The sequence below is a fragment of the Agelaius phoeniceus genome, chromosome 5 (assembly GCF_051311805.1).
Source record: "Agelaius phoeniceus isolate bAgePho1 chromosome 5, bAgePho1.hap1, whole genome shotgun sequence".
NCBI classification, from domain to species: domain Eukaryota; kingdom Metazoa; phylum Chordata; class Aves; order Passeriformes; family Icteridae; genus Agelaius; species Agelaius phoeniceus.
In genome coordinates this window covers 18,553,901-18,579,994 of record NC_135269.1, presented here as the reverse complement: position 1 = coordinate 18,579,994, position 26,094 = coordinate 18,553,901, and the positions used below count along the sequence as shown (strand labels likewise).

Genomic DNA, 26,094 nt, shown 5'->3' with positions numbered 1-26,094 from the left:
GTCCAACTCCTGGCTCTGCACAGACACCCCCAACAATCCCACCCTATGCCTGAGAGCATTGTCCAAACGCTTCTGGAGCTCTGGCAGCCTTGGGGCTGTCACCATTCCCTGAGGAGCCTGTTCAGTGCCCACCACCCTCTAGGGGAAGAAACTTCTCCTGATGTCCAGCCTAAACCTCCCTGAGACAGCTCCAGCCTGCAGGATGCAGTCTGATTTTGTCAATTGCCATAACAACTTCACTCAGCAATTTCTCAGCATCTTCAGTGACTTCCAACAGCTGTTTTCAGTTTCTTTATTTGAGCAGCTAAGAACAAGGTTTTTCTCATAACTGGGCAACAGCTAAAATTGTTAGAAGTTTTTTGCTTTACAGTGTTCCTATTACGTCAGAGGGAATGCACCCAAATCCAGGTGCATCCACATTCCAGCCTGAATTACTAGTCACTGAATGAACACTATAGAAGAATGAAATTCACCAGAGCAGATCTTTTCTGCTCCTTTTTTCCCCTATGTGACTTCTGTCTCCTTTGATCAAATACCTTACTCTTTTGTTAGATTAAGAAATCTAAATTAAATACAGCACTATTTCTCCACCTTACAATGATGCAGTGAGCTGGAAACTGCTATGTATGGCTTAGATTAGAAAAGAATAATATGGCAGAGAAGTTGGTAAAAATCATAAAGCTTTTTTGGATTTGACTTTGTGGAAGGTTGTCCAGAAGGAATGCAATGACTAGAAATATAGTTCAGTTGTTGTTGGGTCTAGTCTACCAGAGGCCATTCTTGAACCAAAAGCCCTATCATGAAGTTAAATTAATTATTACAGTGCATATTGCAATAAATACTAACAGCTGTCCTGCACCTTTAACAGTTCTGAAAGTAGATGGACATACCTTCCCTTATTCATTAACTTTTATGTGGGAAAGTCAGAGGGTGAAAGTCAAAAGCTGCAGGGTGATGTGAAATAACTCACTTAGCAGCAAACATGCATTTCTTACATTTTAAAGTAAATTATTCAAATCTATCATAGCTATTCAGGCAGTTATATTATGGTACCATTTCTCTGCAGTATTCTACAGAGAATCCAAGAATTCTAAGTTTTAGCCATGCAGGTTTCCCACTTTACAGGGCTTTTAAATGTTACATCTTTTCTGGTTTGACTTAATGAAGAAAAGTAGAAAAGGCCAGGTCAGGTGGATGACCCAGGAAGCAACATTACATTGAAGGTCCTTTACAGCTGCTTCTGGGAATGCTCTAGGGAAGCAGCAGATCCTCTATATTTCTTTAAAAAATGAATTTCAGAGCTAAGGGAAAAAGCACTCAAGGGAGAAGGAAAGAGATCTGCAGAAAAGGAGAAAAAGAGCAGCACAAGCATCATGGAAAGACAGAGAGTGATGAAGACAAGTAATAAATATTTCACAAAACAAAGACAAAATTTATTTATCTTTAGGTGGTCAGGAAAATATTTTTCCTTAAAGAACTTCTTGAGACATCCTCCCAAAAAACAACGTCCTGACCAATACCTTTTTCCTTTTGTTTTATTCACACACCAGAACATTTTCAATTAAACATTTTCTTTTATTTATATGATATCTGAAACACTCTTTCATCTCTAATAATTTCTCTGCTCTAGGTGCTGATTTATTTCTTACTTTTTTAGTCTTTTCATTTTTTGGCCCTTTTTGGGGCTAGTGTCAGTAACAATAACGTGATACTATGTAGTCACTCTGCTCTTGCATCTAAGACTTCAAAGTTAAGGGCCAAATGCTTCTTGCTCTTCATGTTTTCAGTGGGCAGAAAGAGGGGTGTCCAACAAGGAAAGTCAGAGTCTCTTTCCGTTGGTTTTTTTTGCCTTTTTTTTTTTTTTTTTAATTTGGGCTGTCCACATTACTGTCACCTTGAGTGACAGCAGCAGCCAGCAGGAAGAGCACTTGGCTGTGCATGGAACAGAGCCGCTGTTTGTCCCAGCTTCCCACAGAAACCTTCATGGAAATATCACTGGAAAAATCATAATAGTAAGATTATGTTTGGGGTTTTCGTTCTGGTAAAAGAACATTTCCGAAAGGTGTAAAAATCTGCTCCCAGGGTAAAAGGAGTTGAATAAGCCAGCTTACAGGCTGTGGCTTCCAGAAAGCAGAGACAAAGCCTTTTTTTTGTGAATCAGTCTCCCTGCTTGGACACTCCCTGGTTTTAGTCATTCTGTAGCTATTTGGAGGCTTTCCCAATGTGGGAAAGATAAAAATATTTGGTTTTGGTTGTCATTAAGCAGACAGCGTTCCCTCAATGAAAAGAAGTTGTTTCCTGGGGAGCAGGTTGAGGCAGGAGACTTGAGACATCTCAGGAGAGCCTTTCTGGCCAAAATAATTATTGAGCTCCATGGTAATCTATTGTTCAAAACCACAAATTGTTATACTCAGAATCCAGGTGTTTGATTAGTATACACACACAAAAAAAACCCCAAAAAACTATAGAGAAGTTGCATAACTCTGTGAAGCTCAGTGGTTTTGTAAGTATTTTTGTTTCTTTCTGAATAGAGTTCTTTCTTCAGCTTGGAAAAATTAGCTACATGGAAAAATTATCTGTATTTATGTCTGTCTATAATGTCTAAGTTGTTTTTGCCTAAGCTACAGGATTGTTTGTATTGAGTTTTATTTTTCTGTCATCTTCATTAGTGCTAACGGCTCTTTTTAAGGCCTGTATTTGGAAATTCTTGTCAGAATTCAGCAAAGCTGAATGCCAGTGCAGAAAAGTAACTAAACCTCAGCTCCTCTCTCCCCTGTGTTTTTCTTCTTCCTTGTTTTTTTGAAGAAAAACGTGCTATAAAATGTGGTTACAATTGGATAATACAAAACACAGAATTACAGAAATACAGAATTGTTCATCTTCCACCTCTGGAAGTTTCTTTCTCCTTGTCCATCCTGAAGATGGTCTTGACATATGCCTTTTACTGTCCTTGGGTGTTCTCTCAGTCTCCAGTAGGAATGCTATGGCATTCCTAAAATACCAGATTGTTTACTTCCAATGACATCAGCAAATTCATTCAGGTCCCTTGGATGCTTCACAACCAATTCAATCTTCCTGTACAGGGTAACACTTTTCTCTATCAGATTCCTCTATGAGACACATACACCTGAGAAATCTAGAGTGCAGACTTACAAATTTATATTTTCTACACAGATTTAGCAGAAATCAAGATAATTTCTTCTACTAAAGTTACAGTTTCTATCCAAATACCTGTGAATGGACATCAGGATTTAGGTAATTTAGCAGCAAAAAAAACCTCTAACTGATGGAACCCTGGTTTTCTCACATCCCATGTGTCAGTGTTTGGCATTTTTGCAAATAATGACTTATTCCCTTCTAAGTGGGCAAAACCAGCTGTTACTTCATCAGATTTTTTCAAGGGTTTAATTATACTGGAGTATAGGATGTGATTTGCCACAGTGCATAAACAAAGGGAAGGAGAAGGCAAAATGGAGAAAAAACAAAGTAGTGATAATTAGAAAAAGAAGACCTATTTCAAATACTTTTACATACTGTATAAAAATATACCATTTAAAATGTCGTATTTTAAATATAGAGATTTCCATGTGGAGTTGATCTAAAGCAGCTTGAAAAATGGAGAGTCTCATTTGACCTTCAAGTTGCAGGAAACCAGAAGTGGTTTTAAAAAGCTTGTGAAGGTTTGGTTGATTTGGTTTGGTTTTTTTTACTTCCAAGTTAAAGACTTCTGCCTTAATCTCTTTGTGGTTCTGACTACTTTTCCTTCTGTGATTGTGCAGTGCCAGAAGAGTACAGTGCCTGGAGCACGTCCTGCCCTAAGATTCTCCTGCCTGTGTAACTGGTGATGTCCCACTCTGACAGAATGGGTTTTATGAGCAGCCTAAGACAATTTTTTACTTGCTGCACAGGCAGTCCAAAGAAATAAAGGATTCACAGAAGGTAATGAAATAAAGTCCACCTTTGTGGCATGATGGTGAGGAGCAGGGAGGGCTGAGAAAAAAGCAGATGCTGCTCTGTGGTGAGTCAGGAGAAGCCCCCAAGCTGCTGAAATATGAAATGGAGATGAACCCAATATAGTTTCATGTGTTTAGGCAAAGGCATTGTGATGCTTCCCTGTGAGGGAGGACTGTAATTCTGTGCCTCATCTCGCTCTGATAAAGTCAGCAAATCTGTGAGAGTTTTTAAAGAACAGCTTGAACAAAAAGATTTGACTGGGAAAGATAAATGAGAAACAGTTTAATAGTAGAAGACATAACAAACTCTGATTGAGAAGAAATGAGGAGGAGGAATAACCAGAGCAGATTTAAAACTTGGTGTTTCCTTCCATCAGGGAATTCTCCCTAACTTCAGCATTTATCTTTATGTTGGATAGGGATAAAAAAAAAATTCTAATTTCTGTGCTGAAATGGAGGGTTATGACAAAACTTGTTTTTCAAAAGGATGGTGTGGGGTTTTTTTTAAGGACCGCATTTTGCCCTCATGAGTGATACTGATGCACCTCCTGTTTTGCATCCAGAGAGCACTGGCAGAGTGGAGGAACAGCACATGCCAGGATTTTGCATGAGGGTGTCTCTGTTGGGAGATACAGACTGTCAAGAGGCACAGCTGATTGTGATAATGGATTGTAGGTTGTGACAAAGGGGGAATGATGTCATGTCGAGTGTAAGAAAAGGAGGAAGGTGATGTGTTGTCTAAGGAAAACTATGACATGTGTGCTGTTCTTTGTAGAAAAGGGAAAGTAAAATACATTTTTTCTGGAAGCTTTTTGAGATGACAAGTAGGTTCTGTAATGAGAGAGAAAGGCAGGACATTTATGCAACCCTTTATAAAGTTCATGTTTAATTCATCTTTGCCATGAAGATCTTCAGATAAGCAGGTGTGCTTCATCCATTGGCTGTGCAACAGCCATCAGCTGTTATTCTGCAACAAATACTTCTGTGAAAGGGGTATTTATTCATGTGAAATAGGATTTAATTGGGATGCTCTTTATGTAATTTTTCAGGGAGAAAAGGCCTCCATAGGAGCTCACACAAATTTCTCTCTTCATTGAGAGTCTCTAAAACACCTGCCCTAGTAGTCACAATAATCGGGGGGAAACAAACCCAATTAGCTCATTTGAGGTGTCGTGCTACAAAAATAATCAAACTATTACTTGATTAGTTTTTAGCCTGTGGGCTAAAGTGACTTCTGCAAGGGAAATGGAAGTTTTCAGTGGGTAGGGAATAATGAAGTGCAGGAAGCTCAGGGCTGGTCCCTCAATCCGCAGCTGTGTTTGGGTGGTCCAGCATTCCAGCAGATCTTGGAAGCCTCTTTGGAAACAAGGGCCCTTTGCTGGGTCTTGGAATGAGGAGGTTCCCTGCACTGATGCGAGCAGAGAAGAGACACAGGGTAGAGAAGATCTTTCTTTTCAAGGGGTTTCATGCCCTTCTCTTCCACCTTCCTCCCTACAACAGCGCCCTGGGAGTCAAGGGAGGCTGGTTTCAGTAAGAAGTTAAAAGCTGCTCAGTCTTTTTGCTTAGGATTTTGGCTTAAGGTCCTTACAGTAACAGCAGCAAGCTCTTCTTGTGTATCATGACTGGGTCAATATTGTCCTTTGTTAGTGGGAGGGCAAGTTGCATGAGTAAAACATACATTTTTTCACTTGGACTTTACAATGCTTTTCAAGAAAATATGTTGGATACAGCTGAGATAAGTATATTCTCTGTGGGGAGAGAAAGGAATTTTTATTTTTATCCTTATTTCTTATGCTTTCTTGCTGAACTGAATGATTTTGCTTTAAGATAGGGCACAGGAAAGATTTACAGCCTGAGATCTGTTTGCTCTGATATGTGGAGAAGAACATGAAAGCATCATATTAGGATATTTCAGTGAAAGCAAAGATAAAATAAACTCTGGAGTAAAGGGGCTGTTTTTCCTAGGCATTAGGAAAGGAGTGTCAAATTGTCTTAAGAGATTATATTGTGTGCACAGTAGTTCTGCTCTCACAGGCTGAAACCTGAGCTGTGCTGGAGTTGTTCTGTGATAAAGTGACTTACCTTTCAATTCAGCTGAAATTGAAAAATGCTAAACCTATTGTGGAAAGAACAGGGTATGTCTTCTAGAAATAGCTGTCAAAGAAAAAGCACACCTGGCCTATAGTGTGAACTTGTCCATAGATGTTGCAATTCTTTTTGTGTGTTTTGTGGTGCATCATGATTACATGGTGTGCCCTGATTGCATGTGTCCTTAGAGCTGTTTTATTTCGTAATAACAAATGGCTTCTCTAATGCAAACCTCCCAGTACCTCCCTCACGGCAAAGAGAAAGGAGGGGCTAGCTGATCCCCACGCTATGCAATAATGTTCCCATGTTACCTGAGAGTTTGGCTAACTTTCTGGATTAAATTAACTGCTTGCAGATAAAGTTTGGTGACACCTGATTTTTTCAGGTGAGTCATGTTTCTAAATCCTTGTCCTGTAATTGATAGTAGACCTCCTCTTCAATGTTGGACTGGGATTTTCCCTTTTAAGTGATCCTTGGTCTTCACTTCTCCACTACCAGATGTGACCCTCTAACATTTAGGCTGATGGTAGCTATCAGGAATTTCTTTTATTGCTTCTTACTTTGTGGCCATAGAGGATCTATTCCTACCATAAGTTTCCCAGTTCAGAAGATGAAACTGCAGGTTGGACTTCATGGTCTCTTCCATACCAAACAAAGTTATGATTCTAGAAATAAGAGGAAAGAAAAGAAAGTATTGAAAGGAGAATTACCAGAGTACTGGCAAAACATCCACAAGGAGATGAAGAGATAGTCTGAAATTGTTTGAGGCATCATGCAAATCCTGGGGAAAGTTGCTGTAACTGTTACAATGGTCAAATAGTAACAGTGGAGTACTTGCTGAAAAATGATGCATGAAAAAAGATGCATGTATGAAACACTGCTGGAAGGCCAGTGTTTCTCTGTTGGAAAGTTTTGGCAGTGATACAGGACCAGGGAATTCTTGCTGTTTCCTGTCCCTGCCTCTCATCCCACTGCTGCTTCACACCACCCTCAGCAGTGCTGACACAGCTCTTTCCCAAGCCACATCATAAACCAGTCCAGTGTATTTGTTTAATTCACAACATGATCCCACAAGATTTCTTCCTGCACATGCAAAGGGATGAGAAAAACATGGCCTGAGTTGCTAAAGGTAAGAATTTCTAGAAAACCTTAAAGCTACTGCCAAACCTCTGTGTTTAAGCATAGTGCATTTTGGGTTTCATAAAAGAGAACAGCAGAGGACTGGGATGAGTTTCCCCTGTGAATACACTGCATTGATTGTCTTAGGCTTGTTGTCAGACCTAAAAAGTATTGAAATTAAGGCTTATGAATGTACACATTTAATAAATTAATTGGCCCAGGCTCTGTCTCTGAGTTAAACTACAGGTAGTCTAAATCTGGAAGAATCAGCCTGCTATAAGAAAATTTCTTCTGTAGTGTAAAGATGATCTAAGAATTTCCTTGTCACCTGTGGGCATTGCTGCTTGGTATGGTGATTAGAGCTGCTTTTATGGAGTGTTTGGCACCTGGCAAGCCTGACGTCCCACAGCTAGCTGGGAAGCTTGGCAGTGCAAAGGTGTCTGTCTTGTACTCTTCAGTTCATAATTTGACTTCTCGGTCATAGGTAATAGTTTTCATCTTCTGTCACTGTTTCTAAGATTATCTACTTGTTCTGTGAAATACTTACATTAAGTTCTTTCTGTCCTAAACACTGTGACTTTCTAACCTGAATTTGAATGCTGAAGTTTACTGCAGGGCTTGAAAATCTACAAAAACGCCTGATTCAATTTGTAAGAAATGGATCATCCAGACTCCTTAGACTCAATCTCCTTATATTCTTTGAATATAAAGAGATGGGGTACACAGGATCACTCTATTGCATTTACTCTTCAGCCCTTCAGTTTGTATGTCTTGACAGCAGCCATTTTATCCTGTGTTTCTAGGAGATTGCAGCTAGATCAATAATTCCTGAGTAAGTATCATCTAAACAAGATTTTTTTCTCCCAGCACAAATCACCTACCATCTCCTTCCTGTATCTATGCTTAACCTTCCTTCTGTCAAAAGGCTCACGCTGCATTCCCAGACATTATTTCTTTCCCTTCTGGTCATTAAGGACTGTCTTGCAGTCCTTGTTAAAATCCAGGTTGTGTGTTCAGTTGTGGCAAAAGCTTTGATGGATATGGTGGCAATCTCCCTGGCTTCCAGTGCAATCTCCCTGGCTTCCAGTACAAATTCAGGCCACCCTGGTGCACTGTTTACTGTGGCTTCAAACACCTTTCAGATAAAACAGGTATACTTGGGTTCTACTGTCTCTCTGACTGCCACCTTTTTTCTATTCTCATCCTGCTGGAAAGGGGTCAAGAAAGAGAATTGGCAACAATTTTAACAGAGGATCTCTGTACACTGTGAGTACTCAGCCAGGAAAAATTTTCAGGAAGCCAAATAGGCTGAGTTTCAGGCTGTTTTTTTTTTACTAGGGGGGAGGGGGGGAAATATGTTGTTCCTAAAATAGCATCTTGTGCTGCAGAGATTTCAAGAACTAAAATTTTGAGCAGAGTGAAACACCTCTCCTGCTTTGTTTTTTCTTTGCTCTCATGACAACAGAGAAGTTGTTTTATGCTATTAAACTGTAGAAAAAATATTGTTGCTACCATGTACTAACACCTACTACTTTCCTAAGAGGTGTAGTTGAGTGAGAGCCCTAATCTGTGTTCAGATTTTAGTTAATGTCTCTGTATTGCCCCACTAATCCTACCTTGAAGACTACTCTGTCAAGGTCAGTGTATGTTTTGGCTATTAATAACAAAACTTGTTCTTTCTTGTGGCAAGCCTAGTGGGGTTACATGCTACTTTTTACGTCCTTGCCCAAATGAGCTGTGTATTTTGGCAGCAACTTTCCAGCCTGGCAATCTGTGTGTACCTCATGTCAGCCCTTCCTAATAAGACTCTTATCTGGACCTAAGATTAGCAGGAAGAAATCCAAGATGAGGGATAGCCAACAAATGTCACAAGGCTTGGAGAATGCAGACAATAATTCAGTTGGTGACACCAGCATGAGCCTTTTGGCTGCTATTCAGAGAAGCAGGGATTTATAAAAGTTTAGGTTGCTATACCAAGTCATCTAATGTTTATTTTCACAGCATTTCCAGAGTTTGGGCTGAGGACAGACTGATCCTGTGATTGCAGAGGCCCAGGGAGCTGAGACCTTGCTTAAGATGCAGATCTTTTGTATTTTGTTTGGCACAAATTAATTAAGAGAGGGAGATGTGGCTTGTTCTGAATATCAAAGTTTAAAATACGCAGAACAGAGAGGTTTAAGATAGAATGTGTCTGCTTTGCTCGTCTTCTTGTGATGGAGCTAGTGCTTCAGAACTAGTATTATTTGCTTGATATTTCTATCTTCAGACTGTGGGTTTTGTCTCCAAGATCATGAGGTCATACGAAAGTTAAAGAGATCATAATTTCTTGGAAAAATAAAAAATTACTTAAAAAAATTATGTAGTGAGTTATTTTTTCTCAAATGATACGGGTAAATTGTTCCCTTTAGATTGGTCCTAAGTACCTTCACTGCAACACATAGTAATTTTCTGTCCCTGCAAGAATGGAAAGGGCTTAAAAAAGAGAATAATCAGGAGGTATATTTATTTTGGTACCTCTCTGTGGTCCATGAAGTTATGCTAATATACCAACTTTGTGTGGTCCAGTGAGTTTTCAGGGCATGCACATACTAGTCCCTCCAGAGGCACTACCACCAGATAAACTGCAGGGATTAACATTGGATTGTTCCATGGGATTGGGCTTCCCGAGGCCTCTGAAGTCAGTACGCATACCTCATTTTCAAGTTAAAAATTATCTCGAAATTTAAACTGAGTCGACTTTACTAGGACCATGTGGGATTCCCTAGAAATAAGAAGGATTTATTTATTTTATTTATTCTTTATTTTATAGACCAGGCTAGGATGAGATTGAAGGGTGGGGGAGCCAGCAGCAAACTTCGTGGATACTTTTCTTTATCAGATAACTAAGATACTGTTAAATATATTAAAAAGTAATTAAAAAATTTTACGCCTAATAAGAACATGGAAACTTTGAATGCAGAGCTTCTTAAGGGTGAGAAGGAAGTTTGTGATTAAGGCAAACCTGTACACTAACTTGAATCCTGCACTGATTACAACAGGATTATTCAAGTACTTTAAACTTAATTCAGACGATGTTTAGAACCATATCATTGTTGATTTTCTTCTTCTGATTCCCTGCTTGAATTTCAGTGCACAGGGAATGTATTAGCTGACATTGGTACAGTCTGACCATCCTTTTCTGATGCTGCACTTATGTTTTATTCAGTGCTGGTTTTTTTTTTTTTGAACTTCTGTAAATGTGTCTTGTCATCTCTCATCACCTTGTCTTCTAAATATTGGAGAAGAAGGGAAGAAAAGAATTGGTCCCTTTATGTGCAAAAGGAGGAAAAGTTTTTACTGTGCTAGTGTGTGCCAGGCAAGAGGCATTTTCTATTGACATTTTATTGTCTCTTCTTTCTGGAGAAGTGTGTTTCAAAGGCTCCCAGTGCTGCAAAGCTCTCTGCTGCCTCATTATTCAGAGCTGCTGATGTGAAGAGGAAAAGTTCCTTAATGCAGCTTTCACTAACTCCAGGGAATTCTCTTTAGTTTCTTCTTCCTGCTCTTTTCCCTTTGTTTGAAGAGTAAATGTTTGTGTTTCTTGGAGAACTTAGAGTAGAAAAATCTGCAGGCTGTATTGCCTGTTTTCCACAGAAACCAAGGAGATTTTAGAGGTATGTTTTCCTTGCAGTTCATGAGAAAATCTAATTTGGAAGGATATAATTTTGGTCTTCTAGTTTGGCTTCTTCCACCTATAGTTATCATTTCCCTCCTGAATCTGCAGTTTTGTCCTTTTGCTCTTGAGTGAGAGGAGTAACTGCATGGCAAAAAAACCCCAAAAAACCAACAAACTTGCAGCAAACCAGAACCCATCAAAAATCAAAACAGCAACCACAAAATAGTTCTTAAAACTAGCATATGGTCAATAATGATGAAATTGTAATACTGTAACAACAACTTTGATGAAATCAATGTATCTTACAGTATATATGGTCTTTCTTGCTGTTGTGCTCTTTGGTTTGTGAAATGGATGTTGATTCTGATCCCTGTTGTAATGTGACTTAAACAATCAAGGAATTAAACAGCTTTCCAAAACACCAGGAAGATCTTTGTTTGGCATTGCATAATTAATTCATTACCAGCCCCTTAAATGGCCGTGTTTCTGATAATGGTAGTAATAAAATAGATGTTTACATTGTTTCTCTGGGGTATTTATAAAATACATGTTTACATTGTTTCTCTGGGGTATTTGAGACATCTTTAATTAAGGTGTATAAAACAAGGATTGCACAAATACAGTACTGCATTTAAAAAGCATTTTTAGCAGCAGGAGGGAGGGATAAACGTTGCTGTGTTACTGGTGAAAGATTTTATGAAAATGTTCTCAGTAGAATGAGTTCTGCATACTCCTAGCTGAGTTTCAAATAAGGGAAGAGCTGATGGTTTGAAAAAGAAGTGTTAATACATTTATAATTGCAAATAACACCATGGTTTCTGTGTTTTGTTGATACCTTCTTTAGAATCTGTCAAACATTTTAAAAATCTGTCATAAAATATTGTGGCAGCGGCTGTCAGATGCCAAGAAATGAGAGGCTCTGGGTCCATGTCTTGCTTGACCAAAGCCTGCTTTGATCAGCACCCGTGCTAGCAGACTGTGTTGCCAGCTATCCACAGCAGGCCAGTTGGCAAATTCCATGAGAAAGTTGAATTTTCCAAAGCATGTGAAGAGACTCTTATAGGTGGTTTTTCATTTAATTCATCTATTGGTTTTGGTGTTGAGGAAATTATTTTCTGGAAGAAATCCTTTTACATTTCATCCATGTTGCAGATTGCCAGGATATCTCCCAGGAGTAGTTTGGCTTTGTGTGTTTAGAGATCTCAGAACTACTTGAAGTTTGAAGCCGGTGTGGGTAATTCTGGGTGTAGCACGGTGAGGAGATCTCTTGGATTGGCACTCCCAGTTCACTGTGAGGTGACTTCTGGTAGAAGCTGAATGGAAAGTTCTTCCCAAACACCCTGACTCAGATACTAATCACAGAGTCCTACAAACTCTCCTCTTTGCTGGTCCCCTCTCCCTCTCCCTCTCCTCTCCTTTTTTTCAAAGGTCCATTTCGCAATTGCAGTATCCAAGACATGTTCACCCTGTCCATGCTCAGTGGGTTTCCTTCAGTTTTCCACTTTGATCAAACAGTGCTTTACTCTGGAAATCCTAGCAGCTACCTTGGAGCTTTCCATTAATACCTGGCTTGCTTTCATATGGCCACTGGCTTTCATAAGGTTCTGGCTTAGTTGGGATGCTTCTGTATTCCCTGTCAGAGTTTCCAGAGAAGAAGGTCTGCATGCTGTCCTTGAGAGCCCAATGAAAAACAAAACTTGCAAACTCTTAGGATAATGTTTGCTGTTGAAAGGAGCTGAGGTGAAACCAGTAGTCTCGCTGGACATGTCATCTCATAAGCTTTCATTCCCTGGCCCTGAGCTATCCCACATCCTCAGGAGGAGCAGCAGGGATCATCTGTGCATGTAACTCCGTGGTTTCTCTTGCTAGAAGTACTAGATCAAGGATTAAAGAGGTTGAGAGCACATCCAGACAAGGACAGTCAGACAAAGCAGTGGGAAAAGTCTACCCAGAGTGGTGAGGTGTAATGGGAGGCAGAAATATGCAAAAGTGCCTTGTATCTCACTGGCTCATATCTTAAGAAGTTGTACACTCTTTAATTCTTCTACATTATACGTATAAAGTCTAATTTTTTTGCTGCTGCCTTTTTCTTAATCTCTCTCCAGAAGCCCACAAGCCCCATACCGGTGTCTCCATTGCCCCTTCCCAACACTCCAACTCTGGATCCTTGTAGGAGGAAGCAGCTTCCTAGATTCTCCTCACTGTGATTTTTTGCTTTTCCAAAGGGGGAACGAGGTGTTTGTCAGTCCATCATATCTGCACAGTGAGAGTCATTACAAAGCAATAACAAGGTTGGACCTGCCTCAGAACTGCTATTGGAGCTGCCCTAGTCTCTGCACTTTGTGCTGCCTTGTTATTCCAGTGCCAGGGACTCCAACAGCAAATCTGTCAGTGTGTTGTGGTTCTGATTCTAGTAGTGTCAGAATTGTCTTCAACAAAACAGGGGATACAGGGAATTACTGGAGAGCTGGTCACATGTGCTGATTTCCCAGCTTGCTGTAGAATAAGCCAGCTAGCAGTGTGCAATATTACTAGTGTAAAATTCCCTGTGGACTTCCTGGAATTAAATAGGCTATTGTCACACTTCTTCCCCACTCCTGAAGGGTTTGGTCCTGCTCTGGACAGAACAACTTTGCCAGGTGCCATCAAATGCTCAAAGCCTGAAAGATAGAGAAATGTGGGGAAAACAAACAAAAAAAAAAAGCTTTTTGTTTGTATTTAGCCTAAGGTTTGAGTCAATGATGAGGGAAAAGGCAAAGCTGTGCTCTTTCCATTGATAATGTTCTCTTTCAGGTAAATTAAAAAAACCCCAACATGCAGGTATCTTAAATCTTTGGGTTTGAAAGTATATGTCTATATATATGCTCTGCTATGAAATTAATAGTATAGGTTCTCACATTCATCTAGTCATCCTTTTAAGACTCTTCTTAGTGGGAAATATTTCAATCATTTTTGTCTTTTAGCTCTAAGACAAGAGTAGGGTTCTAGACTGTACTTCTTAATGAAACCGCAATATAAAATTACTCAGACTGCTGAGCTTGGCTTCCTATTGGAAATAAAAATAATTACAGTTACTTAGTTCAGTTTAAATTTGTGTCTGAACACAGCAGGTAATTTTTTCCATTCTGTTAGTCTGACATCTGGGGTGTGAAATGTCCTTTTAGCTTACTGTTACAGGATTTCTTAGTGCAGTCACCTGCAGCTGTCTTGCTTTCTTTCAGCTTGTATTATTCAGCCAATTATTAATTATTTTACATTTGTTTTGAAGCTTAATACAAACAAAAATACACATTTATAGTGATAGATCTGCACTGGAGTACAAAGCAATGTGCCTTTTCTATTTACATCTTCCACTGGACATAGCTGTGGGGAAAAAAGATGTAAAAATAGAAAGGTTATGTCTTAGATAATTGTTTTTAAATCCATGGTCATTAGGAGGGTCATCATTTTGACCACGTTCCTGTACATTCTCCTCAGTTTCTTCTTTTGTTGGTTTCTGCAGGGATTTTTTTAGGTTTTCTTATGAAAGCATAGAAATTCCGTTTCAATTGATTTCATTAAGACTTTGAAGCGTTGTGCTTGGATATTTACCTGACAAGAGCGCTGGATGGAGTGAGTAGAAAAAGTCTTAGGAAGGCAGTCTCTCCATCATTCCATGGCCTGAATTTACGTACTAGATAATGATCAGTGATATTGGTTTACTTGTATCAATATTGCTGTTGACTCTAAATCTTGAGTGGACTGTTCTTTATGTCATGACAGTGCCTTTGTGAAGAACGTGGTTGCTGTAATCACATAAGTATTTGCACTGCTGCTGTCAATCACCACTGCATTTCCATTTGTTACAGAAATGTAGGCGTTTTTAGGCACCCAGTCCTTTTTGGGGCCATTATGGGATAGTTTTCCATGAGTGCTGGAATGTGGAAATTGCTGGGGAGGTAGCAATCCTGCAGCTGCTGTCCTTCAGAGCAGCTGTGCTAGTTGGACTTTTCCAAAAATGGGGCTTGACAAAAAAAAACCACCGAAACACCTCAGCCACTGGTCACCCTCAAATTGTATGTGAGTATTCTTAAACTGGCTCAGCCACAGAATCATTTAGGTTGAAAAAGACCCTAAAGATCACTGGAGAGAGAGAGACTAGACGGTATTGGTGGCTGCAGAGCTCAATGTGTCTCTGCAGTGTGTGAGTGGGCAATGACCCCACCTGTGTGCTGGACTGAGCCCCCAGTGTGGGCAGCAGGGGCAGGGGAGGGGGATTCTGTCCCTCTGCCCTGCTCAGGTGAGACCCCCCCTGAAGAGCTGCCTCCGGCCCTGAGCCTAGCGAGGGAAAGGGGGCTGCTGTAGCCAGTGCACAACTGGTACCAAGATGATCAGAAGGATAGAGCAGCTCTGCTGTAAGGAAAGGCTGAGAGAATTGTGATGGTTCAGCCTGGAGAAGAGAAGGCTCTAGAGTGACCTTAAAGCTGCTTTTCAGTACATGAAGGGAGCCTGTAAGAAGCCTGGAGGGGGACTTTTCATGTGGGTGGAGAGTGACAAGGGGAAATGGCCTTAGGCTGACAGAGAGTAGGTTAAGATGGGATATTGGCAAGAAATTGTTCCCTATGAGGGTGGTTGAGGTCCTGGCGCAGGTTGACCAGAAAAGCTGGCTGCCGCATCCCTGGCAGTGTCCAAGGCCAGGTTGGATGGAGCTCTGAACAACCTGTGATAATGGAAGGTGTCCCTGCCCATGGCAGAGGGTTGGAATGACATAGTCTGTAAGGTCCCTTCCAACCCAAGCCATTCTGTGATTCTGTGCTTCTAACACTGCCAAGTCCACCGCTTAACTTTGTCCTCAAGTGCCACATCTACACATCTTTAAATACCTCCAGACTTGGTGACTCTACCACTTCCCCGGAAAACCTATTGCAGTGCTTGATAATCATTTCAGGGAAAAAAAAAAATCACAAATGTCATAAATGCTGGTGCCATTATTTTTGATGGGGGACAAAGACGAATAGTGGAAAAGGACAGAAAATCTTTGTTAATATGTTAGCTGCTGGATGCTAATAAGAAGTTATCAATGGAGATGTCTAAAATAAAATTAATTTGCCAGACAAGCCTGTTATCACACAGACTTAACTCCTGACCTCACTGAGACCTCCCTTGTGCAGTACTGGGGTGCAGAGTGATTGGTGTACAGTAGGTATGGCAGGAGTTTTCATCTAGGGTTTTGGGACAGGACTGCTGGTTGTAGAGATCCTAGGAGAAATAACAAGAAGAAAATGGCTGTGAAGTGTGAATTGGGGAAATGATAAGGGGGAAAGGATTGCCTGCAGAAAAGCTCTGGTGTAGGACGTCTGCCTTTAATTATGCTGAGTCAAAGCAAAAACCCCCTTCTAGTTCTGATCTATGCTTTGATCCTATAATCTGCTCAATGGCTTTGCAACAACTAGCTTTAAAAAAAAAAAGGGAGAGTGGGTGCATATGCTGGACTGTGTGATGCAGAAAGGAGCCTGCAGAAGCTGCGCCTTTGAAGTCTCTGGTAGCTGCTGTTCTTACCAGGTGGATAATTAAATAGGATTGAGGCAGAATACATTGATATTGGGGCTACTGAAAAATATTTGTTCTTTTAAATCCTACATGACACAAGTAGGTATGTCCTCAACACCATTGCCTTGTCTCAGCTCTAAAATGTTTGCAGGCCTGTTTTCCTTAATTTTGGAGAAAAAACATAGTGAGACTGAGTGAGACTAAACAGGTTTCACTAAAAAAATCAAGAGGCTCCTCCTGCATTGTGTTCCATCAGTGGCCTTTCTGTTTTCTTCATTTTTTTCTCTATTTCTTCATGGTGGTCAAACACTTTGCACTACTTGGGAGGGTCAGAACAGAACATCTGTGAAGCTGTGTAGGTAATGCTTAGGCTGGAAGTTTCAGCTTTTGCCCACATCTGTCCTGGGGGCAGGTCTTTTACCCAGCAGCCACAATTCCCAGAGGTTTCCATGTCTGTCTGCCTGTCATGTGGCATTCAGCAGTTTGCAGGATCCAGCTGTGCACGCTGCTTGTTGTCTCCAGCTCTTAATTGTGCTGTCACACTTCTGTATCTCTTTAGATTTGACTGCTATAAATTAAAATGGATTGCGAAACTGGTGTGGTTTTTCAAGGCATGAAGGGTTTCTGGAAGCAATGAGTTTCTCCTTGCGTGATGCTACTTGGGGATGCTGTTATGGATTTAAATTGCTACTGTTGGCAAACAAAAAATGATTTAAAATATATTAGCTGGAGAAAAGTGATTTAACCTTCAGGCTTCTAACAACAATGTTTATATTTGGTGTAAATTGCTTGAAGCAAAATCTCTTTTGCAAAGAGGATTATCATCAGGAGTTCAGTCTGGCTGAAAATGTGCCCATCTTTGAATTGCAGGGTTTTATTTCTTTATGCTACTATTAGCTTCTATAGTGCTTGCACAAAGGGTGGATTATGACCTTCCTTTTAATTCTCTAGCTAAATGAGGGGAGTTTTTTCTTTGTTGTTGGTGTTAGGTGACGTTAAATAACTGTGGAAATTCAACAAACTGTAAGGAACTTTTAATTTTTCTGTAGAAAGGCCATTTTATCATCCTCTTTGCTTCATTTTCTGCCACCAGTAAAATCTCCCTGACTTCATAGGCTACACAAATCCTTCTGTGCCTAAAGACCTTTGGAAATGCATTATGTAACTTCAGTGCCTCCTTGCTGGTACTTTCTGCTTGTTTGTGTCAGCAATGCTGTTGTCTCAAATGGTGTGCAGTGTTGAACTACAGCCATTTTCTGCTCTGATTTGCTGTTGCTTCTTACTGAAAATGCAGGAAATATTTTAAATCCAAAGGCTCAAATCTAAGTTAATTCACGTTAATCCTTGTTGAAACATTGGTCATTGCACTGGAACTTCTCTGGTCGTGAGTTTGGCCCAGAAAATTAAATCAAAGGAGCAGAGTGACTTTCTCCTGCTGTTACTGAGGAGCCAGGAGTTAAGTCAGTATGATGTAAAACAAGTCACTATTTCAGCTATTTCTAGCATGCATGGTGTGTATTTATTTTATGATGATTAAACAAGCAATAAATGCTTTCAGGCAAAAAACACATATTGGAAATAATTGCTTTTATGTATTACAATTACTTGCCTACTTTGGAGAGTCTCTGTAATACATCCTGGGACAAAATGTAAAAGAGAAAATAATTTTATGAAGATGTATTGTTCATAATCCCCAGTGTTCAGTCCATTTAAAACTCATAAAATAATTAATAGACTGAGGAAGTAAATTGATGAGACAGAAATAGTCTGTGACCACTTTATATTGCTTTTTCTGACCTCAGCTATACAAGTTCTCTGAAGCAACAGGAATTTTTCTTTCTTTGTGTGTTCCAGGTTGATCATAACTCTTCTAGAATCCTGATTAAAGAAAACTGTCTTATGTATGATTGGATATTTTCACCCAAGATGAAAAATTTATTTTCAGAAAGTGGCCAAAATTTATTTCGTCTTAAAGGACTCTTGCTGACTGTAGCTTTTTTCCAAAACCTATTGCTTGTCATTAAGTGTAATTTTGGTTGAAGCCGGTTCATTACATTGAATATGATGTCTGAAAGACTCATCTGAAGAAGCTGATCCTCTTCTTTATGGAAATTACATCCCTGCATAAAATTGTGCAAGAAAAAGCTCATCAAAACTAGCCTCAGTACAAGGAGATGTCAGAGAGACCATTTTTGAACCTGGATGTACATTTATAGGCATATGGTCCTTTGCTCTTGCACAAAACTAATTTTTTTTTTCATTTTATGTAGTTGAGTTGAAAAGACAAATATCTCAACAGATAAGCTTCTGAATTGGCTGCTGTCCTGTTTGAACAGGACAGTGATCCAAACCATGCTAAAATATTCACCTCTTCCAGTCCACCTCCATTGCTCATCCTCCCTTTTGCTGTTCCTCCTTGACCCCCTGCAGCCATGGGGCTGCTGTGGGCAGTGGCAGTGGCAGAATTCAGTGAGCTTCAGGTCCACATTTCCCTTCCCACCCCTCTGGGTCTGGTAGCAGCTGACTCTGCATCACACCATTGCAATCTGGATGCAGATTTGGCATCACCAAAATACATGACAGATGAGGACACAGAGTAGTTGTTCTATTAAATATCAGCTCAGTTGTGCCTGCTCTTGGTGGGGAAAATTCTCCTGTGCTATTCAGCTGAGGATATGAGGGTTGTCTTTTGCAGGAGGGAGCTATTAGTTTGGTAGGATTAGGATTCTCACCTTTCCTTTTGCTTGTCCTTTGGCACAAGATCGTGGCTTTGTTTGTAACACTGCACTGTAGCTCGTCCTTTCTGTTTGATCCAGAGGAGACCGTGAGAGGCAACAGTACCCTCAGAACAGCTTGTGTACTTCTGTCTGCAGAGGTGCTCAGTGGGATTCCTGGCTCGTGGGTTTTTCCTGCTCTGGCTGGAGATGAGTCAGCATCAGAGAGATTTGTGCTGCTGCAAAGATGCTGTGCTCAGTAATTCGGGTGGCATCAGAGATTACTTTCCTGCTCCAATTAGTGCCTAAAGCGTCTGAGTTGCCTGTATATACTCACTTGAATTGGGTTGCAGGAAGCTCTTGCATGGGCTTTTCTCCACAGTTCAGTGGCTTTCTCACCTCCAGTCAGATTTGGAAGAGCCAGGAACCTCAGCCTATGAAATAGTCTTTATCCTTCTTTACCTCACTAAGGGTCGTGTCTCTGCAACTTCTGACCATAGTTCAAGTAGTTCTACCAGTAACCTAATGCCTTGTAGTTTAATTGACTGGAAACTCATCAGTTCTCAGTATTGGCTATTTATTCCCTTAGATGAAAGGCCAAGTATAACCTTCTGTAGGAAACAATTTGAGTGTAAAAAGCCAAAAAGGCATGCATGTAGTTCTCCCTGGTTTGAAGTAGACCTCCAAAGGGTCAGGTTAGCAGGCATTACTTGGGTCACACCCTTTGACCTCAGAAATCCTCTCGTTCCTTAAAATCTCCATATATTTTTCAGTACTTTCTTTACAAAGGCCAAGCAAAATCAATAAAAACAGAAAACAATCAATCACACTCTTAAAAATATTAAAAAATCCAAAATAGTTGTACAAAATAAAAAATTCAAGATTAAGTTGAAAGGAAAATATCTCAGCAATCCTGAATATAAACTGGAATCTGCCTTTGAACATGGAATGTAATAAAAGCCTCTTTAAATTTGCTTGACCAGTGGAGATTCTGGGATCTGTCTGAACATACCAAATTGCAGCATTCTGGCTTTTGTGTCATGATCTCAAAACATGAATTTATTTGTGTGCATTAGACAAATCCACATACTTTCTTTCCTGATAATTAATATGGCATCAGATGGGTACAAGATTTTTATAATTTCTTCTGAAGCTCACTTAGGAAATAGAAAAATAAATGTACTGCAAAGAAACATGAATCTGCTCCCATAACAGGCAAACACCATCTCATTCTTTGTGGCTTTTTATTGTGGATGAGGCTGAGTAACTGGATCCAGCTCTGAAATTTGCCCTACTAACTCTAGGCTGCCTAACTTGGACTGCTTTTTTATGGAAAATAGAAAGGATGGGATTTTTCTTCCCTTTTCTTTTAACCCTAGGAGGATAAGCCAGTAATCAATAGTAACAGCAGATTACCTTGAAAGTTTGTTTTTTCAGTGGCTATGTTTGGTACTTCCATTTTCATCATACAAGAATAGCTTGGGAGATGAAATTTTTGGGTTTTTTTGGACTCAGACACTCAAAATGATCTCAGGCTAGATGGAGAAGAACTGTCAGTTATGTGCATGTAGTCCTTGTCAGAAATGCTTAGTGAAACATGTCTGCATGGTTAATTACAGGGACACAGTTAATTACAGGGACAAAGTAGTGTGATTTATTTACTTTACTATTCTAGCAGGCATTGAACATCTGGCCACAACAAATGAAGCGTTTTTTAGATAACTGAAGCAGGGAACCCAAATGAAACAACATAATAAATTGATGTCCACACGTGGAAGCTTTTCACAGTTATTTTGTGCAGTAGTCTACAACTCTTAAGGCAAAGCAGCAGTACTTAGTGATGCAGGTTGGAAATGCTCTCTACTTCTGAAGTGTGGGAAGGAGAATAACTCCTCTGGTAATCTCCAAGTTTATGGTGTTAAGTACTCTATAATTATACCATTGTTTGTGCAGATATGATCCTCTGGATACAAATTCAAAGCAAGTATCCATCCAGTGGCTGCAAGTGGTCCTTATATTTTTTTGTTTCCTGTTGTTCACTGGGATTGGTATGGGCTCTAGTGACTAAGGACCTCTCCTTTATTTTTCTACATTGGAGGGCATGTGTCATGCCAAGTTTCTGAGATCTTTTGCCTTCATCTGGCTGAACTACAACCTTCTTCTGGCCGTACACACTTTTCACATGCTCCCTGGCTCTGCAAGTTCCTGTCTTCCAGTATGAGTCAGTTTTCTGAATTGGAATGAGACGTGACATTTTGTTATCAATAAGTTAATTATCCAATCGTTTTAACCTGTTGATTTAACTTCCTGAGTGGCCAGCTCTTTAATAAGAACAGGTTTTTAATAGGCCTAGATGAGCCTTCTGTAGTCATCTAAGGTACAATCTTGACGACATCTGAAAGTAGGCTAATAACCAAATTCACTGAGCCAGAATACCCACAGCTATTAGTTTGTAAAATAGTGTCCCTGAGAGGTTATTCTGCTTGACCCACTTTCTAAACTGGATTCTACACCTGATGTTTTGTCATGGATAAAGAAATTTGGGGATTTTCATTTGTTTGATGCTGAATGCTGTGGTCCCAGGCAGCAATGGGAAAGAAAAGTAGTATTTTGTTAGGCTTGACTCCCTAGTTTGTGTCTCTGAAGTTTCTGCTGGAGGAGTTTTTCTGAGACACTTTGAAGATCATTGTTCTGGTTCTTGAATACGTGAAAGGCAGCATTCTACTATTCTTGTTTCTTTTTGTTTCAAATTCAGTAGGCTTTTTTCAAAACATTTACTGGTATTTTTCATGAGCCTTTTCCTTGCAGTGTGTATTTTGTGCTTGCTGTGGTCTGCCCCACTTCAAAGATGGTTGTTTTGCTTCTGTTAGGCTAATAGGGGAAGAAGGGCTTTTCTAAGAGGATTCAGTCCAGCTTTGTTTGCATTTAATCAACTTAAGAGTTTGAATCAGGGTGACTGGGAACATTCAGGCCTGAAACTATTTCATCTAATTAAAATATTTAACTAGGACACATCATGTGGGAACCTGGTCCATGTCAGTGAATCTCCAAAGGGAAGCCTATCGTGTCTACACTCCTTAGAGTGAACTGGGATGAATTCTGGCCATAACAGCTTGTGAAGGGTTGTAACCTGTGCACGGTATTGTAGTCGTGCAGAGCAGTGTCACTGCACTGTCTTATGTGAAGAAGAGCTTTCTTCATGGTGTTATTCCAAGTGAAGGCAACAGGAAAAGTCTGAGCATGTTGATGAGTGATGGCTGACAAGGAATGCCGTAGGCACAGTGGAATTGAAGTGGAAAACACAGCAGGGTTTGTGAGGAAATTTCTTTCTCCTTTGTCTTGTAGGAATAGCTGCATATCTTCATGGCTGCCATTCCACAGTAGCAGATAAACGTTCTTCAGCACTGCAGTGAGCATCTCCTTCTGGGAACCTTGGACAGCATGAGCTGTGTTTGACCTCTGTGTGCAGCTGTGGTGTCACATAGAGGATAAGGCTGAGCTTGATTTTTTTAAGCTTCTCAGATTTTTGTAGCGTATTTTCGCAATAAAGCCTTTTTTAAAAAAATCATTTTTAAAATTGGCATTGACTGAACCAATTTGAGTTTACCTAGGTGACTAGAAAGGTTATCCCAAAAGCCTTTAAAACTTTATTTCTGCATTTTCTCAGGTACCTGCTGCAGGAAGGGACAGAACAAGAAAGCACCATGTCTTCAGTCTCAGCTTATTACAATGGGAAGACCGTACTTATCACAGGAGCTACAGGTTTCATGGGCAAAGTACTGGTGGAAAAACTTTTGCGCTCCAGCCCTGAAGTGAAAGCAGTTTATATTCTTGTCAGGCCGAAGGCTGGACAGTCAATGCAAGAGAGAGTCGCCAACATGTTGAAATGCAAGGTAAGTTCATATGCTTTATTCTGGAATCTAATCTGAAATCCGTTTAGCTGGGTGAAGCAGAGGGCTTCTGTTTTACTCAGTTCATGAGGAGCAAAATGCTGACTTCTGCTGTAACAGCTGTGTATTTTTCCTGTGTCTAAAACAAACAGCAAAAAGAATTGTACATGAACAAACCTGTATATGTCTGATTTTGATGGCTGCCGCAGCATTTTACACTGTAATGATGTAATCTTTTAAATTCCCGTTTTGCATGACCTCCACCTGTGTGTCTTGATCCTGTTTAGTTTGCCATCCCAGTGAAAAAATCTATAGTGACAAGAAGGATGTCAAAGCCCTTTGCTGTATTAAATGTAAACATTTGTAAGGAGACACTGACTTGGCCTGAGGCTCTCAAGATCCTATGGATCTTAAGCCAGTGGTGAGGTTGTGAACTTGCTCAGACTCCTCCAGCTATGATAAATGCCAGAGTTCAAGCTCATGCCTAATGCTAGTGAGAATTTGTACATAGCTGATGTGAAATGAGAGGAAGGGACAGATCTGGCCCTAGCAGGCAAGGAATTACTAGGAATTAATCTGAGAATTGTCAACATGCCTTTATGGAGTATTGGTCTAAAAGTTTGAGCAAGACTCGACTGGAAGAATCCTTCTCCTTCTGCAGAAGTTAGAGGTAAAATAGTTGACTTTGAGACAAGTAGGTCTGGCAGAAAACATGTTTTTTTCCTTTTGGTGTTTTGAGGCATTAAGCTAGGAAAATCTTACATATGTCCCAAGAACAGAGGTAGTTTGGTTTTGGTGTGTTTTTAACTGAGGGTAGATTGTTTTCATATTCAGGAAAATTTGTGAGTAATATAAAAGGAAACAGTCACATTAGTTGCTTTCTGCAAGTCTGTCATAGAATGATTTAGGTTGGAAAAGATCCTCAAGGTCGTTAAGTCCAACCTTTAACCTCACACTCCCAAGTCCACCCCCAGCTTTCATCACAGTGGATAATGTGAAACAATCCCAAGTGTGGTGTGGTTTTCCCTTTTGTGTTTTAAAACACTTGAGGAAATGATAAACCTAGGTATTTATCAAGACTTCTGTAAGTTCTGTTTGCATTTTATGTATAAATGCTGCTGGCTTATCTTTTCAGTTGAGCAGCACAACTTGGAGGTATTATTAGCTCTAGATGGGGTTCCCTAGTAACTGTTTTATTGTTATAGCTGTATTAGATGTACCCATTTTTCTTCCTAGGATGTTTCAGCAGTTTTAGACTTGCCAACAGCAAACAGGACATGATGACCTCTGCTTGAACCTTTGGCAGCCTGCTCCAGTGTGTTTCAAATGAAGAGAAGGAGAAGGCAGAGCTCTAAGTTAGGCTGCTGCAGCCTTGGGAAGAAAAAAAACTTACACAAGTTCATCCAGGTCCTCTTAAGGAAGAAGGTGTCTTTCTGATGCTGATCATTTTAAAATTACTCAAAAATCCTTGCCTAAGGCAGAAAACCTACTCCTCAAAGGTGTTTGTCATGTACAAATGTTGACACCCTTGGAGATTTTTTTTCTAAAAATGAAACTGTTAATTCCACTAGATGTTAATTTAATGACAGACAAGGATGGCAGGAAACATTATTCTTAACATTTTTGCAGACTTCTTCTAGTTGATCACAATCTAGAGACTGCCTTTTCATTTACTGTTCTGGTTTGCATGCTCCAGTTTGGGAAATCCCTGAGGTATATAACAAATCAAAATGCAGCAAAACTTTGTTCCAAATCTTCAGATAACATTCGCATTTGAAATTTCTGATCACTGTCTCTGATGAGATATATTGGAGTAAGCACAGGAAGCTGCAGAGTAAAATCATTTCTCTTATTTATGTACCTTTATAATTTCTAAACTCTAGTGAATAATTACTCTTTTTCCCCACAAACTACTGATTTAATGCAGAATAGTATTTGTATCCGGGTTTAGGAGAATATACTTTATTTCTTCTTTCATATCCTACCCTGTGTAATCTTCTACTGTCCCATGACACATTCACTTTGCAAGTAACTCCTTCTTTTACATCTAGCTTTGACCTAGTGTTGGCCTCTGGAATTTCTTGTTTGCACATCCAGAAAGTAAGTATTCCAGGAACCAAAGGAACAGAGAAATGCAAGTTGTCAACTTCTAAATATTCGAAGCAAAGAGATAAAATGAGTATTTGGGCTGAAGTAAGATCAGAGTGAAGCAGTTTGGTTAAAATTAGTTGGATAATGTTTAGGTTCTTCAGGAAAGGTCCTCTGGGGACTCATGATTTTTGGTAGTATTTAGAAATATTTTGAAAGAACTTGCCTAGAATTTTGATCCCTTTTCAAATATCTCTGTGAAATTTGTGTGGCTTTTATCATTATATCTACAGGGGTTTGAATACTGAAGTGTCACATTTGTGTCCTGTCTTCTTCACAGTGTGTACGTGTGAATCTGCTGAAAGATGACTCCTGTTAAATAGAAGAGAAGTTGTGGGTTACAAAAGGGTGATACAGTATGATCAGGCAAAATAACTTAGTTTGTGCTTTTCAACAGTTGGTTACTTGGAATTTTTCAACTTCTGAATCCAACATGGAAAGTAAAATACAGAAAATAGTTTATAGGCATCAGTCAGAATTCTTTGCATTCTGTAGCTAAATAGGCATTGAAATTTAATATAAGGCTGCTTTCCTTAGTAAATTAGTTTTACATGCAGGTGCATTAGTGCATTAATATTCAATATATAATGAACAGATACTCAGTTATCTCAGCATCAAATCCAAAACAAGCATGGTGACCTTGCCTGTTTATGAAAGGAGATGTTCTATTTCCCAGCGGCAAGTCCCTAAGGGAATCAAGCTATTACCCTGTCCTTAATGAAATGCCACGTCTGCCTTGCACGGAGCACAGCTGTTCCACAAAAAGCCCCAGATTTTAGTATGGGCTGCTGCCTGGATGTGGCCAGAGATGTGGATCATGAGGCAAAACTTGACAGGGCTATATAATTGTTAGTTGATGGAAGAGATGTCTTTATCGGAGGTAGAGAATTGCTTCAAGGAGCATTTTTGCTGTCTGATCCCTCTGTGCACAGAAATAGGCAGGAATGCTTGAAGGGGTTGTCTTGGATTCCCTGGAGAGCAGTTACTGCGCTAATGCTGAG

General features: G+C 39.9%; 1 protein-coding gene across 4 annotated transcripts in view; it reads left to right on the top strand.

Moving 5' to 3' along the window:
- The window catches only part of LOC129119816 (fatty acyl-CoA reductase 1-like), a 118,133-nt gene that overhangs the window by 36,263 nt on the left and 55,776 nt on the right, over positions 1-26,094 (top strand). For all 4 annotated transcript variants that reach the window (XM_077178450.1, XM_054632013.2, XM_077178447.1 and 1 more), the window contains exon 2: positions 22,723-22,948. In XM_077178450.1, coding sequence (XP_077034565.1) covers positions 22,760-22,948 — 189 coding nt within the window. In that variant the 5' untranslated portion in view covers positions 22,723-22,759. The remainder of the gene's footprint in view (positions 1-22,722; positions 22,949-26,094) is intronic.